The sequence below is a fragment of the Lissotriton helveticus genome, chromosome 12 (assembly GCF_964261635.1).
Source record: "Lissotriton helveticus chromosome 12, aLisHel1.1, whole genome shotgun sequence".
Taxonomy (NCBI): Eukaryota; Metazoa; Chordata; class Amphibia; order Caudata; family Salamandridae; genus Lissotriton; species Lissotriton helveticus.
Window position 1 is genome coordinate 646,739,982 of NC_136073.1, and position 16,879 is coordinate 646,756,860.

At 47.8% G+C, this 16,879-nt stretch overlaps 1 protein-coding gene across 1 annotated transcript in view; it reads left to right on the forward strand.

Moving 5' to 3' along the window:
• The window catches only part of WDR59 (WD repeat domain 59), an 885,758-nt gene that overhangs the window by 474,665 nt on the left and 394,214 nt on the right, over positions 1 to 16,879 (forward strand). The window contains exon 17 of the mRNA XM_078670030.1: positions 14,596 to 14,665. Within this exon, the coding sequence (XP_078526156.1) occupies positions 14,596 to 14,665 (70 nt within the window). The remainder of the gene's footprint in view (positions 1 to 14,595; positions 14,666 to 16,879) is intronic.

The following is a 16,879-nucleotide window of genomic DNA, read 5'->3' on the forward strand; positions in this document are numbered from 1 at the left end:
TATGCTTGACAAAGTGCGTTTTCAGGTTGAAATACTAACAATGGTGATGTGTTTTGCCAGGAGTGACAACAGACCCTACCTTGTACCCTCTCTCCGAGTGCGTGTTCTCTTCCCTCTCTCCCCATCTGCGTGCCGCCCCTCGCATTCACCCCCCTCCACACCCCCTGTGCCTCGGAGAGGGGGCGAGGACGGGGAGCTTGCATGGGGGATTACCAGCTATGAATAATCGTTCCCCTCACCTTGGCTCGTTACCCCCTGCCTGGCTTTTCTTCTCCATGGGGCTGCCTCCCTCCAGCCCCCACCCTCACTTCCCACTCCCTGCGAAGCCCATTCAGGCAGCATTAACATGGGAATAAAGGAGGGGGCCCTTCGAATCCCCATCAACTGCCTCTGATAACCCCCCTAACCCCGCCCGCCCCAACCCCGCCCGCCCCATCAGCCCCACTGTAAGCCACAGGTTGGCTCAGAGTGGGTGAAACCTGTAGGAATACTTTAGGCCAACGAGCGACTCGATTATAGCATGACTATTGCACGCTCGTCTATGGGGTGAATGCTGCAGCAGGCTCGTAACTGCAGCGCTCTCACGAGTGGGTGTGAGCGTCACTCCGTGTAAAAACACTCCTTTTGTGGGCCTCGGAAGGATGATAAGCCGAGCTAGAGACGCGCAGGTCTCTACATACGCTGCAAGCGTGAGCACCACGGCACAGGGAATAACTGCCGCTTTTTGCTCATTTAATAGCTAGCGCTTTTTGCGCATTGAATAGCTAGCGCTTTTTGCTCATTGAATAGCTAACGCTTTTGCGCATTGCCCGCCGTCAGAACTCTGTAACGGAGAGAGGTACGGAAAATCTACACTTGCGGAATACCACTCCACGGATTATCCTTAGGGAGCTGTTCCAGGTGGAAGAAATGCATTCTAGCGCCTAGAGCTGTGGGCTGTGGTACCAAGGAACAAATTTCAAGTCCTGCCGTTGGAGGGTCAACATCCAGTGATTCCGGGCAAATCACTTATCCTTTATATGTTAAAAAAAATGTATTGCATGGTTCTTGTGTAAAGCGCTCTAATGCCATTGAACCAACTTTGCGCTTTATCGAACTGCACAAAAAGTGGATCTTGCAACCTTACCCTCCAACCTACCCGGGTGAATGTCGGGTGGATAATGGGTGGTACGTGTGTAATAATACTCAGAAGAGTCGGGACTTCCAGTCCCTCAACCAACCCACGTCCTCTGGTGTTCGCCAGGCGCATGTTCAGATCTGAAGATGTATTCCTCTAACAGTTATGTCTGTCTAAAGCAAGCAGGTGTACTGTAGGACTTCCAAGGAGCTGTACTAATCTGGGCCCAGCCTGAGGTGTAGCTTCTTCCAAAGCTCATTTGAGATCCTGAGGCCTGCCCTGGTCTCTGTCTCCATCTATCTCTTCTCCTGGTGCGCACCAGCGGCCTCATTTGACCCTCTCATCCCACTCTATATTACACACTCTACTACTCACTTTCTACTACTCTCTCTACTGCACACACTATACTACTCACTCTCTACTACTCACACTACTACACACTACTACTCTCTACACTACACTCTACTACACACTCTACTACACACTCTCTACTACACACTCTCTACTACACACTCTCTACTACACACTCTCTACTACACACTCTCTACTCACACTCTCCTCACACTCTACTACACACACTCACTACTCTCTACTACACACTCTCTACTGCTCTCTACTATTCTCTTCTACTCACTCTCTACTACACACTCTCTACTACACACTCTCTACTACAGCACTCTCCTACTACGCACTCTCCTACTACGCACTCTACTACTCACTCTACTACTCTCTACTACTCCATGCTACACACTCTACTGCACACTCTACTACACTCTCTACTACACACTCTCGACTACTCACTCTACTAATCTCTATTACACACTCCACTACACACTCACTACTACACACTCCCTACTACTCTCTACTATTCTCTACTACTCACTCTATCCTACACACTCTATACTACACACTCTACTACAGTCGCTACTGCACTCTATTACACACTCACTACTCTCTACTGCACACTCTCTACTACTGTACTATTCTCTATTACACTCTACTACACACTCTACTACTACACACTCTCTACTACACACTCTACTACGCTCTACTACACACTACTACACTCACTACTACACACTCACTACTCTACTGCACACTCTCTACTACTCTACTATTCTCTACTACTCACTCTATACTACACACACTCTACTACACACTCACTACTCTCCACTACACATGCTCTACTACTCTACTATTCACTCTACTACTCACTTTCTACTACACACTCTACTACACACTCTCAACTACACACTACTACTCCTCACTACACACCCCTACACACTCACTACTCTCTACTACACCCTCTGCTACTCTCTACTACTCACTCTATACTCCACACTCTCTACTACACACTCTACTACACACTCTCTACTGCACACTCTACTGCACACTCTACTGCACACTCTACTGCACACTCTACTACACACTCTACTACACACTCTACTACACATTCTACTACACTCTACTATGCACCCTACTACACACACTACTACTTACTCTCTACTTCTCTACTACACACTACTATTCTCTACTACACACACTCTACTACACACTCTCTACTACTCCTTCTCTACTACTCCTTCCCTATTACTCACTCTCTACTACTCCCTCTACTACTCACTACTACATTCTCTACTACACACTCTACTACTCACTCTCTACTACTCACTCTCTACTACTCACTCTCTACTACTCACTCTCTACTACTCACTCTACTACTCACTCTACTACACTCTACTACACTCTACTACACTCTCTACTCTCTCTACACACTCTACTACACACTCTACTACACACTCTACTACACACTCTACTACACACTCTACTACACACTCTACTACACACTCTACCACACACTCTACCACACACTCTACCACACACTCTACCACACACTCTACCGCACACTCTACCGCACACTCTACCGCACACTCTACCGCACACTCTACCGCACACTCTACCGCACACTCTACCGCACACTCTACCGCACACTCTACCGCACACTCTACCGCACACTCTACTGCACACTCTACTGCACACTCTCTACTGCACACTCTCTCAACTGCACACTCTACTACTCTCTCTCTACTGCACACTCTACTACTCTCTCTCTACTCACTCTACTACTCTCTCTACTACACACTCTACCACACTCTCTACTACACACTCTCTACTACACACACTCTACTACACTCTCTACTACTCACTCTCTACTCTCTATTCTCTAGCTCGTTCTACCTCTCTCTACTACTCTCGACCTCTACTTCTCTCGACCTCTACTTCTCTCTACGTGCACACATATACACATATGTATGTATATATATTTATACTTATGCATTTATATATATGTGTATATATATATATATGTATATATATATACACATACATATATATACATCTGCATATCTATATAAATACATGCATACATATACATACATATGCATTGAAAGTTTGAAAAACACAAATAAAAGCAAAGCTAAAAAACCACCTAATTACAAACAGAATTGCTTTACACTCTACTACTCACTCTACTACGACACACTCTCTACTACACACTCTACTACGCTCTACTACACACTACTACACTCTCACTACTACACACTCACTACTCTCTACTGCACACTCTCTACTACTCTACTATTCTCTACTACTCACTCTATACTACACACACTCTACTACACACTCACTACTCTCTACTACACATGCTCTACTACTCTACTATTCACTCTACTACTCACTTCCTACTACACACTCTACTACACACTCTCAACTACACACTACTACTCCCCACTACACACTCCTACACACTCACTACTCTCTACTACACCCTCTGCTACTCTCTACTACTCACTCTCTACTACACACTCTCTACTACACACTCTCTACTACACACTCTCTACTACACACTCTCTACTACACACTCTACTACACACTCTCTACTACACACTCTCTACTACACACTCTCTACTACACTCTCTACTACACTCTCTACTACACACTCTACTACACACTCTACTACACACTCTACTACACATTCTATTACACTCTACTATGCACCCTACTACACACTATACTACTTACTCTCTACTTCTCTACTACACACTACTACTCTCTACTACACACTCTCTACTACTCATTCTCTACTACTCCTTCCCTACTACTCCTTCCCTACTACTCCTTCCCTACTACTCAATCTCTACTACTCTCTCTACTACTCACTACTACATTCTCTACTAAACACTCTCTACTACTCACTCTCTACTACTCACTCTCTACTACTCACTCTACTACTCACTCTACTACACTCTACTACACTCTACTACACTCTCTACTCTCTCTACTACACACTCTACTACACACTCTACTACACACTCTACCACACACTCTACCACACACTCTACCACACACTCTACCGCACACTCTACCGCACACTCTACCGCACACTCTACCGCACACTCTACCGCACACTCTACCGCACACTCTACCGCACACTCTACCGCACACTCTACCGCACACTCTACCGCACACTCTACCGCACACTCTCTACTGCACACTCTCTACTGCACACTCTACTACTCTCTCTCTACTGCACACTCTACTACTCTCTCTCTACTCTCTCTAATACACACTCTACCACACTCTCTACTACACACTCTCTACTACACACACTCTACTACACTCTCTACTACTCACTCTCTACTCTCTATTCTCTAGCTCGTTCTACCTCTCTCTACTACTCTCGACCTCTACTTCTCTCGACCTCTACTTCTCTCTACGTGCACACATATACACATATGTATGTATATATATTTATACTTATGCATTTATATATATGTGCATATATATATATATATATATATATATACATACACATACACATATATACATCTGCATATCTATATAAATACATGCATACATATACATACATATGCATGTTATGTACGTGAAAGTTTGAAAAACACAAATAAAAGCAAAGCTAAACAAGCATTGAAAATGCAATAGGTCTCGCAATAGAAGAGTTTGACATTTTTCGTTTTGCATATAGATGAGTGGCGTTGCGTGGATGAGTGGCGTTGCGTGGGTGAGTGGCGTTGCGTGGGTGAGTGGCGTTGCGTGGGTGAGTGGCGTTGCGTGGGTGAGCGGCGTTGCGTGGATGAGCGGCGTTGCGTGGCTGAGCGGCGTTGCGTGGCTGAGTGGCGTTGCGTGGCTGAGTGGCGTTGCGTGGCTGAGTGGCGTTGCGTGGCTGAGTGGCGTTGCGTGGGTGAGTGGCGTTGCGTGGGTGAGTGGCGTTGCGTGGGTGAGTGGCGTTGCGTGTGTGTGTGGCGTTGCGTGTGTGTGTGGCGTTGCGTGTGTGTGTGGCGTTGCGTGTGTGTGTGGCGTTGCGTGTGTGTGTGGCGTTGCGTGTGTGTGTGGCGTTGCGTGGGTGAGTGGCGTTGCGTGGGTGAGTGGCGTTGCGTGGGTGAGTGGCGTTGCGTGGGTGAGTGGCGTTGCGTGGGTGAGTGGCGTTGCGTGGGTGAGTGGCGTTGCGTGTGTGAGTGGCGTTGCGTGTGTGAGTGGCGTTGCGTGTGTGAGTGGCGTTGCGTGTGTGAGTGGCGTTGCGTGTGTGAGTGGCGTTGCATGTGTGAGTGGCGTTGCGTGTGTGTGTGGCGTTGCGTGTGTGTGTGGCGTTGCGTGTGTGTGTGGCGTTGCGTGGGTGAGTGGCGTTGCGTGGGTGAGTGGCGTTGCGTGGGTGAGTGGCGTTGCGTGGGTGAGTGGCGTTGCGTGGGTGAGTGGCGTTGCGTGGTTGAGTGGCGTTGCGTGTGTGAGTGGCGTTGCATGTGTGAGTGGCGTTGCATGTGTGAGTGGCGTTGCATGTGTGAGTGGCGTTGCATGTGTGAGTGGCGTTGCATGTGTGAGTGGCGTTGCGTGTGTGTGTGGCGTTGCGTGTGTGTGTGGCGTTGCGTGTGTGTGTGGCGTTGCGTGTGTGAGTGGCGTTGCGTGTGTGAGTGGCGTTGCGTGTGTGAGTGGCGTTGCGTGTGTGAGTGGCGTTGCGTGGCTGAGTGGCGTTGCGTGGCTGAGTGGCGTTGCGTGGCTGAGTGGCGTTGCGTGGGTGAGTGGCGTTGCGTGTGTGTGTGGCGTTGCGTGGGTGTGTGGCGTTGCGTGGGTGAGTGGCGTTGCGTGGGTGAGTGGCGTTGCGTGGGTGAGTGGCGTTGCGTGGGTGAGTGGCGTTGCGTGGGTGAGTGGCGTTGCGTGGGTGAGTGGCGTTGCGTGGGTGAGTGGCGTTGCGTGGGTGAGTGGCGTTGAGTGGCGTTGCGTGTGTGAGTGGCGTTGCGTGTGTGAGTGGCGTTGCATGTGTGAGTGGCGTTGCATGTGTGAGTGGCGTTGCATGTGTGAGTGGCGTTGCATGTGTGTGTGGCGTTGCGTGTGTGTGTGGTGTTGCGTGTGTGTGTGGCGTTGCGTGTGTGAGTGGCGTTGCGTGTGTGAGTGGCGTTGCGTGTGTGAGTGGCGTTGCGTGTGTGAGTGGCATTGCGTGTGTGAGTGGCGTTGCGTGTGTGAGTGGCGTTGCGTGGCTGAGTGGCGTTGCGTGGCTGAGTGGCGTTGCGTGGGTGAGTGGCGTTGCGTGGTTGAGTGGCGTTGCGTGTGTGAGTGGCGTTGCGTGGTTGAGTGGCGTTGCATGTGTGAGTGGCGTTGCATGTGTGAGTGGCGTTGCATGTGTGAGTGGCGTTGCATGTGTGTGTGGCGTTGCATGTGTGTGTGGCGTTGCGTGTGTGTGTGGCGTTGCGTGTGTGGCGTTGCGTGTGTGAGTGGCGTTGCGTGTGTGAGTGGCGTTGCGTGTGTGAGTGGCGTTGCGTGGGTGAGTGGCGTTGCGTGGGTGAGTGGCGTTGCGTGGGTGAGTGGCGTTGCGTGGGTGAGTGGCGTTGCATGGGTGAGTGGCGTTGCGTGGGTGAGTGAATGGTTAGCTGTTGCTTATGCGACGTATAGCACTTAATACTAAAGTAGGCAGACCTTCTTAGCCTTTGTGAGAATAATAGCAAAATAAAAATAAAAACCAGATCAAGTCAAGGACGCAAACGGCACCATGCTATTGTTTATTTACTCAGATGATTTGCATAAAAATGTAACTTGTGAGCACGTTTCTCTAACTCTCCAATAATCCCATTACAACACTTTGTACAAATGAGATTGGGACTCATCCTTCCGAAGTCGAGAAAAATGTGCAACGCTGTGTTGAAGTTAATTTTTTTAATTAACAAAATGCAAATAATGTGGAGAGATTTCAAGTGATTCAGGAATGGGCGCCCTTGTAAAGAGAAAGTACGGCCGGCCTGGGCAGTGATAGGGGAGGAGGGAGGAGAAATGCGAGTCACGGCAGCAGCAGCCTTTGATGTGCCTGCCGGCCGGCCGTGAATAATTAGGGGGTGAGAAATGCGCTCGGAGGGCTGCCTTTGATGTGGTAATGCGAGGCAGGCAGGCAGGCGGCTGGTGGCATTGTGCACGCGCTTTTTAGGGCTTGCGCAAGCGCAATGACCTAAAAAGCACATGCACTTGAAGGAATCGCCAGTGGAATCGCCAGTGGATAAACACTGGATAAGCCCCTATAGAGCTTCGCCAGCTATGCGCTGAAGCGCATCAGCAGGCGAGCCCTAAAAACCACCTAATTACAAACAGAATTGCTTTAACTTAAACGAGGGCGAGACCTATTGCATTTTCAATGCTTGTTATTATTGCTGCCACCACTGATGGGTGCTAACCCCATCTCTTTCCTTTCTTTCTCTAAAGCCAGGATTCTGGACTCTAGATCCACTCTTTTGGCCAGCTTTGCTAGAAAGCTGTCCTCTACACTGGGGGTTTTCCCAGTGAGATCTCTGGTACCTGGACCACCTGTGTGGCCCCTAGGTTCCCAGATGCTGATTCTGGAGTTCAAGGGTATGGGGGCCCTTTCCTCCCTAAAGATGATTGGGGGGAGGGAATTATCCTTCTCCTCAGACACCTCTCCCCCTTCTGTCTGGTCTTCACCATGTTCAGAGGGGTGGCCTTTAGCATACTCAGCCAGGAGCTCCTGGAGCCCTAGTGTGGTTGGATGCAGGCCTAATGGTATATTTTTAAGGTTGCATAAGGACCTCAATTCCTTGAAATTCAAGTGTAAGTAAGGTGTGAGGTTGAGCTCCTCAACCACCAGGTCCATGGTGTTATCTTCACTAATAGCTGGGTTCTGTTGAGGCATTCTAACCTGACAGTTCTAACACTCTACCCTGACTATAGTGACTTTCATTTTTCTAAAATTCTAATGGGGCTTAAGCAAGGCCTTACAAGACTTTTAGTATTTTGGAAAAACCAATTTCAGAATTCTTAAAGGCAATTTATGAGTTCTGTCGTGTGATCCGATGGTAACCAAGTAGTCCAACAAATGCAAGTTTGTATCCCACCGCGGATCCATCAATGTGAGAAAGTGGCTCTATATACACTGGGCTAGACTGAAGTACAGCGTGTATAGAGTCCACCAACCCCAGAGGTACAACAGAGGTAAAAGTCAGAACTGACCTTACTCTCCAAAGTGGTAGCTTGGACGAGCAGTAAGGCAGTACCAGAGGACAGTGTAAAGCATTTGTTGTACACACTCAGCCAGTAAAAGGTTCCACACACTCAAGGACTGAACTCCAGGCCAATTGTTTTTATATCCACAGATATAGTTGTTTTATTTTTAGAACCAACCGTTATAAAAATATACTTTTCTCGTTATGAGCACTCTCATGTAATTACTTTGCAAAGGAGCAATAAAGTTTGTACACACAATTAATACAGTATTGACTGTAAGCAACGCAATCCTAAAACACTCTATAGCATTGAGCTCAATGAGTTTTCCACATGTAAGTACAGTTGATTACTATAGATTACTTTAGTAGTCCCAGGACCAGATCCTAGATTCAGTCCTGGGGTCTAAGCTGAAACCAGATTAGCAAAAACGTTTTAGTTACTGTAGTGAATTTTCATGAATATAAAGCTGTTTTAAAAGTTCACACTTAGAAACTTCTCAATGTATCTCTGACAATGTTATTCAATGGGAGAAAATTCAGATTGCAGGTAAAGTATGATCGCGTTACTTTTGTAACCCTGCACTGGTCTCCTGGGGCCAGCACTGGGGTCTTAATTTAAAACAGGTAGGTAATTGCGTTTCAGTATTTCGTATGATTTTTAAAGAATATTTCAAGTTTTCAAAAGTAGACACATACAGATTACTAGTAAACCCGGTACAGATTACTTTTACGGTTCAGTACAGGACTGAAAGGTACAGTACTGACTTCTCCCCTGATCACAGGTGAGTATTTCGGAATTCGGAATTCGGCTGTTTTTATATGAACATTTTCAGTTTTCAAAACTTCACACTTAGAAGAAATTTCATAGAAACACAGTCAATGGTTTCCTATGGCAGAAATTTAGATTACCAGCAGACACGGTTATGATTACTTTCGTGGTTCAGTACTGGGCTACAAGGTACAATACTGGCTTCTCTCCTGATTACAGGTGAGTACTTCGGATTTCGATATTTGACTGATTTTAGGTGAATATTTTAACATTTCAAAACTTCACACTTAGAAGAAATTTCACAGAAAAGCAGACAATGGTTTCCTATGGCAGGAACTTAGATTACTAGCAAACACAGTTGTGATTACGTTTGCAGTCCAATACTGGGCTACAAGGTACAGTACTGGCTTCTTTCCTGATCACAGGTGAGTAATTCGAAATTCGTTATTCGGTTGATTTTAGATGAATATTTTAAAGTTCCAAAACTTCACACTTTGAAGATTTTTCGAGTCAAACCAGTCAATGTTATCCTATGGCTGAAAGTGAGTCATCGGTTTCCAGGTGAGTACTCGACTGGCGAAGTTAAGGTTCTGGGCATAGACTCAGGGGTCCCCAAGGGTCAGATAGGGTCAGTTAGTACACCCTCAGCGGCACAGGGGCGGCCGGGTGCAGAGGTAGTTTGGCCCAATGTTATCCAATGAGCGGCAGGGGGCCTCCGGTTGGTGGCTGCTGGCTAGCAGGCCACGCGGCTGTGTGAGCTGGGCTCCTGGTCACTTGCTCAGGGCAAATGGGGAAGTAGAATAGTGTAAAGGTTGCACTGCCAGAGGCACTCGGAAGACTGGGTGCAGGGTGCTTTTGAGCCGTTGGGCGTCCAATGCTATCCAATGAGGATCTTGAAAAGGGAACAAAGGCTGCAGGCTCGGGGACGGTGGATCTTCAGGAGCGACCAACACTTCGAGGGGTAAGTTGGGATCTTGGAGGATAGGTAGGCACCCAGGAGTTGGGCACAGGGGGCTGTGGGGCGCCGGGTGCAGGGGTGTCTTTTGAGGTCGGGAAATCTTACCCCCTGCTGGTCGCGGTCGGAGCGGTCCTTTGTCCCGAGGCTGCAGGCGGCGGCGGGGTCGTCGAGGAGGGTCCTTGGGCACTGGATTCCGAGTCAGAATCGCCGGGGGGATTTCCTCAGGGTCTTGGTTCACTCCAGCACAGGCCAGGCTTGGCGGGTGCAGAGTGTGCAGGGTTCGCGGTTCCGGGCTGATGCCAGGGCTTGTTACTTGCTTTGAGCAGTGCCACTGCACGTGGGAGACCCAGGTATTCAGAGTCACAAGGCAGTCAGGTCCTCCGGGCTTTTTGAGGTTGCTGACCACTGGAGACGCCGGGGTTTAGCAGGAGCAGGTTCGAGGGTCGACAGGCCGGTAGGGCTGGGGCCAAATCAATTGGTGTCTTCCTCTTCTTAGCAGCTGCACGGCAGGTCTTCCTGTTTCTTGTTCTTCTTTCTTGTTTCGGTATCTGGATCTGAGGAAGGAAGGTTCAGGGAGCCCCTAAATTTAGGGGCGTTACAGGTAGGGCAAGGGCAGGGACCAATGGGTCCCTGTCTTGGGGTGAGTACTCCTCCTAGCCTGCTCCTCTCCTGTGGGAGGGGGACAGGAGCCTAGCTGGGATTGGGCAGGGCTCCCCATCTACAAGATGGCCGGAGCCCGGGGTCGTGCTTCACCTCGCCTCCTCCACCTGAGGGGTGGTGTTGGAAAAGGTTGGCACACCCCCCTTCCTGACGTTGTTTTTCCCGTCAGTCTTCCCGCCAGAGTGGGGGTAGAACGGGTGGGGGCCAGTTGCCGGGTACAGCAAATGGTCTGGAGAAGCACTCAGAGGCGGCATGCCTTTGAAGCTTCCCCCTGTCCATCCTGGGGGAGGAGATATAGCACCATGCCCAGGATGTGCATTGTTGCGGGCCCAGGAGAGCGTGGGGCTCTCCCCCCAGGGGTCCAGCAACATGTCTGCTGTGTGGCAGCCTCTGCAGCCACTCAGCCCAGACGTGGATTGTAGGTTGTTTCAGGGGGCGTCTCTAAGATGCCCTCTGTAGTGCATTTTACATTAAATCCCACACTGGCATCAGTGTGGGTTTAATGTGCTGAGAAGTTTGATATCAAACTTGTCAGTGTTCAGTGTAGCCATTATGGTGCTGTGGAGTTCGTAATGACAACCTCCCAGAACCATATACTCTAAGTGGCATTACTGTACTTACAATGCCCAGGAATGGCCCTGGGTACTGTAGGGGCACAGGGCTCATGCACCCGTGCCCATACCACTGGCATAGGGCACCCAGCTAGAGGGGTGGCTGATGTATGCCAGGGCAGTGGGCTTGTGGGCATGGCACGCAGTGATGTGTGCCATGTCAACTCTTTGTTTATTTCTGCACCTAGACACTCAGCCTGCAAAGGCAGTGTGTGGGTGTCAAGGCACAGGGCCCCTAAGGGTGGCACAATAAGTGCTGCAGCCCTTAGGGGTCTTCTCTGGTCACAATGTTCTGGGTACCTAGGGTACCATTTACTAGGGGCTGATATGTGGCCTGAGATGCCAATTGGGTTTAGGCTTTAGTATCGTTTTTAGGGAAGAAACACAGGCCCTGGATACCTGATTGGCAGGGACCCAGGGCACACCTAGGAAAAGTGCATCAAGTATCAGGCAAAAAGTTGGGGGGTACTGCAACAGGAACTCACTTTCTCACACACACTGGATGGCTAAGCAAGAAAATACCTACTTTCTATAAGAGGTATTTACAAACACAGAATGTAAAAATCACCCTCACTAAAAGATGCATTTTAACATTCTGAGTTCAGGCATACTAAACTTTATTTTCCTATCCGGTTCCCAGGGGCAGTTATGCTAATAAGATGTTATAAGCAGACTCCCCATTCTATCCTATGAGAACAGATAGGCTTACAATAGTGCAAAACGAAATTGGTAGTATTTCACTATCAGGACATGCGACACACATCAGGGCATGCCCTTCCTTTCACATACACTGAATCCTGCCCACAGGGGTACATTGGGCCTACCTTAGGAGTGACTATCATGTAAGATAATGGAAGGTTAGGGCCTCGCAAGTGGGTGCACTTGCCAGGTCGACATGGCAGTACTAGACTGCACACAGGCTCTGCAATGGCAGGCCTGAGCTACATTGACATGCTGCTTATTTGGGTGGTAGAGAATCAGTGCTGCAGACCGACTAGCAGCATTTGATTTACAGGCCCTGACTGACTAGTAAATCATATATGCCAATCATGGAATTACCAATCCATAACAATTTACAGGGAGAGCATATGCACTTTAGAACTGGTCAGCAGTGGTAAAGTGCCCAGAGTCATAAAACCAACAAACAGAGGTCAGAAACAGAAGGCCACAAAGCAGAAAATCTGGGGATAAACCCGCTGTAAAAGCCAGGTCGAACACATGTGAACTAGAAAAAAATATACATTATTTTGGCAGCTATATTGAGGACCCCTCATGGGATGCCATTGGTAGTAATGACTAAATTCTCTTTAGGTCAAGCATTCAAGACTTCTCGTATATACTTTAGTACATACTTATATGTGTATTTACTTTGTGGGCTCTGGATATCAGCCCTAGGACTTGTCTGCTTCCACTTAGGGCCTTGTTTTCTCTTCAACTGCCTATATCTAACGGTCTTGATAGAAAACAACCAGTAGAGGTCAGTAAAATATCAGAATTGCTTTCTGCTGAGGGACTTTCTGTTTTTTAAACATTTTTCTGGCAATTGGCTCTATTTAACTTTCTTGATAGAAAACGACCATCAGAGGTCAGTAAAATACCAGAATCACTTTAGCATTCTCTAGATTACAGTCCATAGAAATTGTCTTCCATGAGCACCCGTAGACAATAATATTTCTTTCAAATCTTGCATTTTTAGTGCTCTGACCACCGAAGGCCCTGATTTTATATTAAAAACAGAGCTTTGGACTGTACCATTTCCAGCTGAAAGGCAATATTTCTCTCCATGTGTTCCCATACCTTTTGTGTCATGCAGTTTGGTGCTTACTTTCCCTCCATGTTAAATCGCACCCAGTCAGTCAGTTTGGGTGACTTTAACTCACCAGTTTTCTCACTGCCGTGTGGAGTTTCGAAAGGATCGCCGCTAAGACCGTCGTTGTTCAACATTTACGTGACTGACTTAGCACGAGTAATTAAATCATTTGGGATGGGACTTACTACATATGCTGATGATACGCAACTGGTGCTTGCGGTGCATAAATATGGAGAAACAATAGCGGCCAGTTTTCATGACGGCATGTTGGCCATTTGTACCTGGATGACTAATCATTGCCTTATATTAAACTCAGCTTAGACAGAGGTAATGGTCTTTGGTAACCTTGCCCCAGGATGGTTCCCTACCTGGTTGCCACATAATTTGGGAGTAGCCTCAATCCCTGTTAAAAAGGCCAGAAATTTGGGTGTCATCTTTTACGATAAATTATCTTTCATACATCATGCTAACGCAGTTGTCTCCTTCGTTTTTTATGTTTTAAGAATAATAAAGAAACTGTTACCTTTGATTCCAGCGAGTACTGGGAGAAAGCTAATTTGTGCTCTGGTCATGTCGAATGTTGACTACTGCAATAGCCTTTTAATCAATGCCCAAGAAAGGGTTCTTGGCAGGCTGCAGTTGGTACAGAACGCAGGCGCTAGGATACTGTCGGGTTCTCCCAAGTTCAAGCTCATATCCAATGTGGTGCGGCAGCTTCATTGGGTGCCCATAAGAAGCAGAACAAAATGCCAATGTTCTGATCATCCCCAGAACAAGGAAAGCCAACTGGGTTGACAGACGTTTCATAGTTACCACATCCAAACTGTGGAATTCTCTTCCCCTGCAGATTAAGGCTAGCTGATATTATTTAGAAAACAAATTAAAACCTGACTTTTTAACCAGTATGCTTCCCACCAGCTTTTGCGTACCCTTCCAGCTCATAGCGCCGAGACACCTACGGGTATTTTTGCACTCTACAAGTTGTTAAAAATAAATAGATGCTTCAGCACCCAGGCTAATATGCTGCATAGATGAATACATATCCTTGGTTATTTCATTTCAATAAAAAGAGTAATTTTCTCTGTGATCTTTCTAATGGGTTCCGTTATGCACTGGTTTATATCATATGTCCGGAATCGTGCTTCTGTTTGTGCAGGTTACCTGGTGTACTTCACAAGACCCATAACCATGCACCGTGCTGTCTCCACTACAGAACCAACGCCCAGGTGAGGAGAAGGCATGTGTTCTTTTAAAAAATGTGATTGAATATTTATTTTTACTGTTGTTTTTTTTCATCAGATCATTATCACAGTGTTTCTCGCATCTCACCTCTGATTTGGATTTAGTTTGATCTTGAAATTTGCATGTGCGTTATAGTGCACTAACTAGCATCTTATACTTTTATACCCGTACATTAAAATTCAGAAGCTGAGGGCATATGATGTATGTTGAAGTGTGATTTCTTATTAATGTTTTGATTAATGTTGACAGAGTGGAGCAATTTTTAGTTTCTGTTATGACGTGGAAAATCTGTTGGAGAGGATCCACTGGATAAAATCACCATCAATAAGATTTACAAAACATGAGCTAATGTGCTTCAGATGGAGACACATAACCTTTTACAGTGTTTGGAAGTTGTACCGACAGTCACCTTCAGATGTACCGCCCATTTCTGGATCGGTGCTGAAGAAGTCGGTGAGACTGGGCAGCCTTGGCGCTGACTACACCTGCACCGGCCCTACCTTTGGCACCAACTACTTTCTCCTTGGTGGCGACCTAATCATCGGTGCTGAAACCTAAGCCACTTTCAGAGCTGAAACCCTCAGCGTCCACCAGCAAGTCCACTGTGGAACCGATTTCCCACAAACTTCAAAAGGAGATTTTTGCTCTGCAAAGACACTTGGTCACCCATCCCCACATGGGCCTGATCCTCGCCTGCCCTTCGGGATCTGTGGCTGCACAATCCGCCAAATATCAGCTGACGTTCGAGGAGGGCTTGGACATTCCAAATCCACGAGTCCGCACAAGAAAATGGACAAGGTTACCAGTCCCTTACCCTTCACGCATACCTCATCCCAATCTCTTGCTCATCCTTCCCCGCCTGCTTCTTCAGGGGAGTCCCTTGACATTGCACCTCATGGGTCACCTCATTTTGACACAGGTGGTCATGGGCATGGGGGTACACATTTGACAGTCCTCCGTAGGGCGATCCATGGGACTCCTATGACGCAGATCCACTGGGGATGCAGACCCCAACTTAAACCTTGCCTACCCCTCCCTGTCAGACAAGTCCATGTGCTATCAGGAACTTATTGGTAGGCTGCCGCCTTCCATAAAGTGAATCTTCACACTGAGCCTTTGGTAGAAGACTTCCTCTATGAAACCCTCTTCCATCCACCGCTCCACCCAGTACCTTCTTATGCTCAGAAGCATGCTCTGCCACATGACTGGCATATTTCAAAACCCTGTTTGCACTGTGGTCATAACTCCCAGGGTGGACAAATAGTTCAAGGCCTGCCCTACTGACCCCACTTACATTTGTGGGCAGCGCCCACCTCACTCCCTGGTTGTCAACACAGCCTGTAAGAGGACAAACTTTAAAGCTACTGCTGATGCCCCTCCACCAGATAAGGAGAGCAAGCTTAAAGATGTTGCAGGTAAGAGTGTAGCACACGACTCACAGTTTACCATCAATGCCACCAAATCCCACCTACAACCCCTCCAGATCCAACCCTACCTAGGGGCAATGCTCAACTCAGTAGTTGGCATGGCCTATCCAAACCCAGCCAGAATCCAGACTTTTCAAACCCCAATCCCTCTTTTCCTACCTGACCAGCAGGTCTTGGTCAGGACAGTCATGCACCTCTTTTACAAGATACCCTCCTGCATTGTTATAGTACTCCATGACAGACTGCACATGTATCCGTTGCAGGAATACCTCTTTCAACAGTGGTTTCAAGCGCAGGGTCATTGGGACTATCTAGTGTTAATTGGCTGCCACATTTATCGCTCTGTGCACTGGAGAAAGACCAACAATCTGTTGCAGGGGTGGCCGTCTCTCGGCCCAGTCCAGCAGAGGACCTTTCCCTTACAGGGTGGGATGCACACCTACAGGATCTGTTTGTCTAGGGCTAGTGGGAACCCAAACACCAGGGCCTCCACATCAACTGCCTGGATCTTCAAGTCGTTCAGCTAGCATTGAAGGCTTTCATACCACACCTGACTAGTAAGGTTGTTCTGGTCTTGATGGACAACATGACAGCCATTGTATTACCTTCAGAAACAGGGGGGCACTTGTTCTCCCCAACTCTCGCAGTTGGCCCAGAGCATTTGGAGGTGGGCTAACCTCCACAAAGTCCATCATTCTAGCAGAGTACCTTCCGGGAATCAACAACGACTTGCCGACCTCAGCAGGATGTGGCAACAAGTCCATAAGTAGG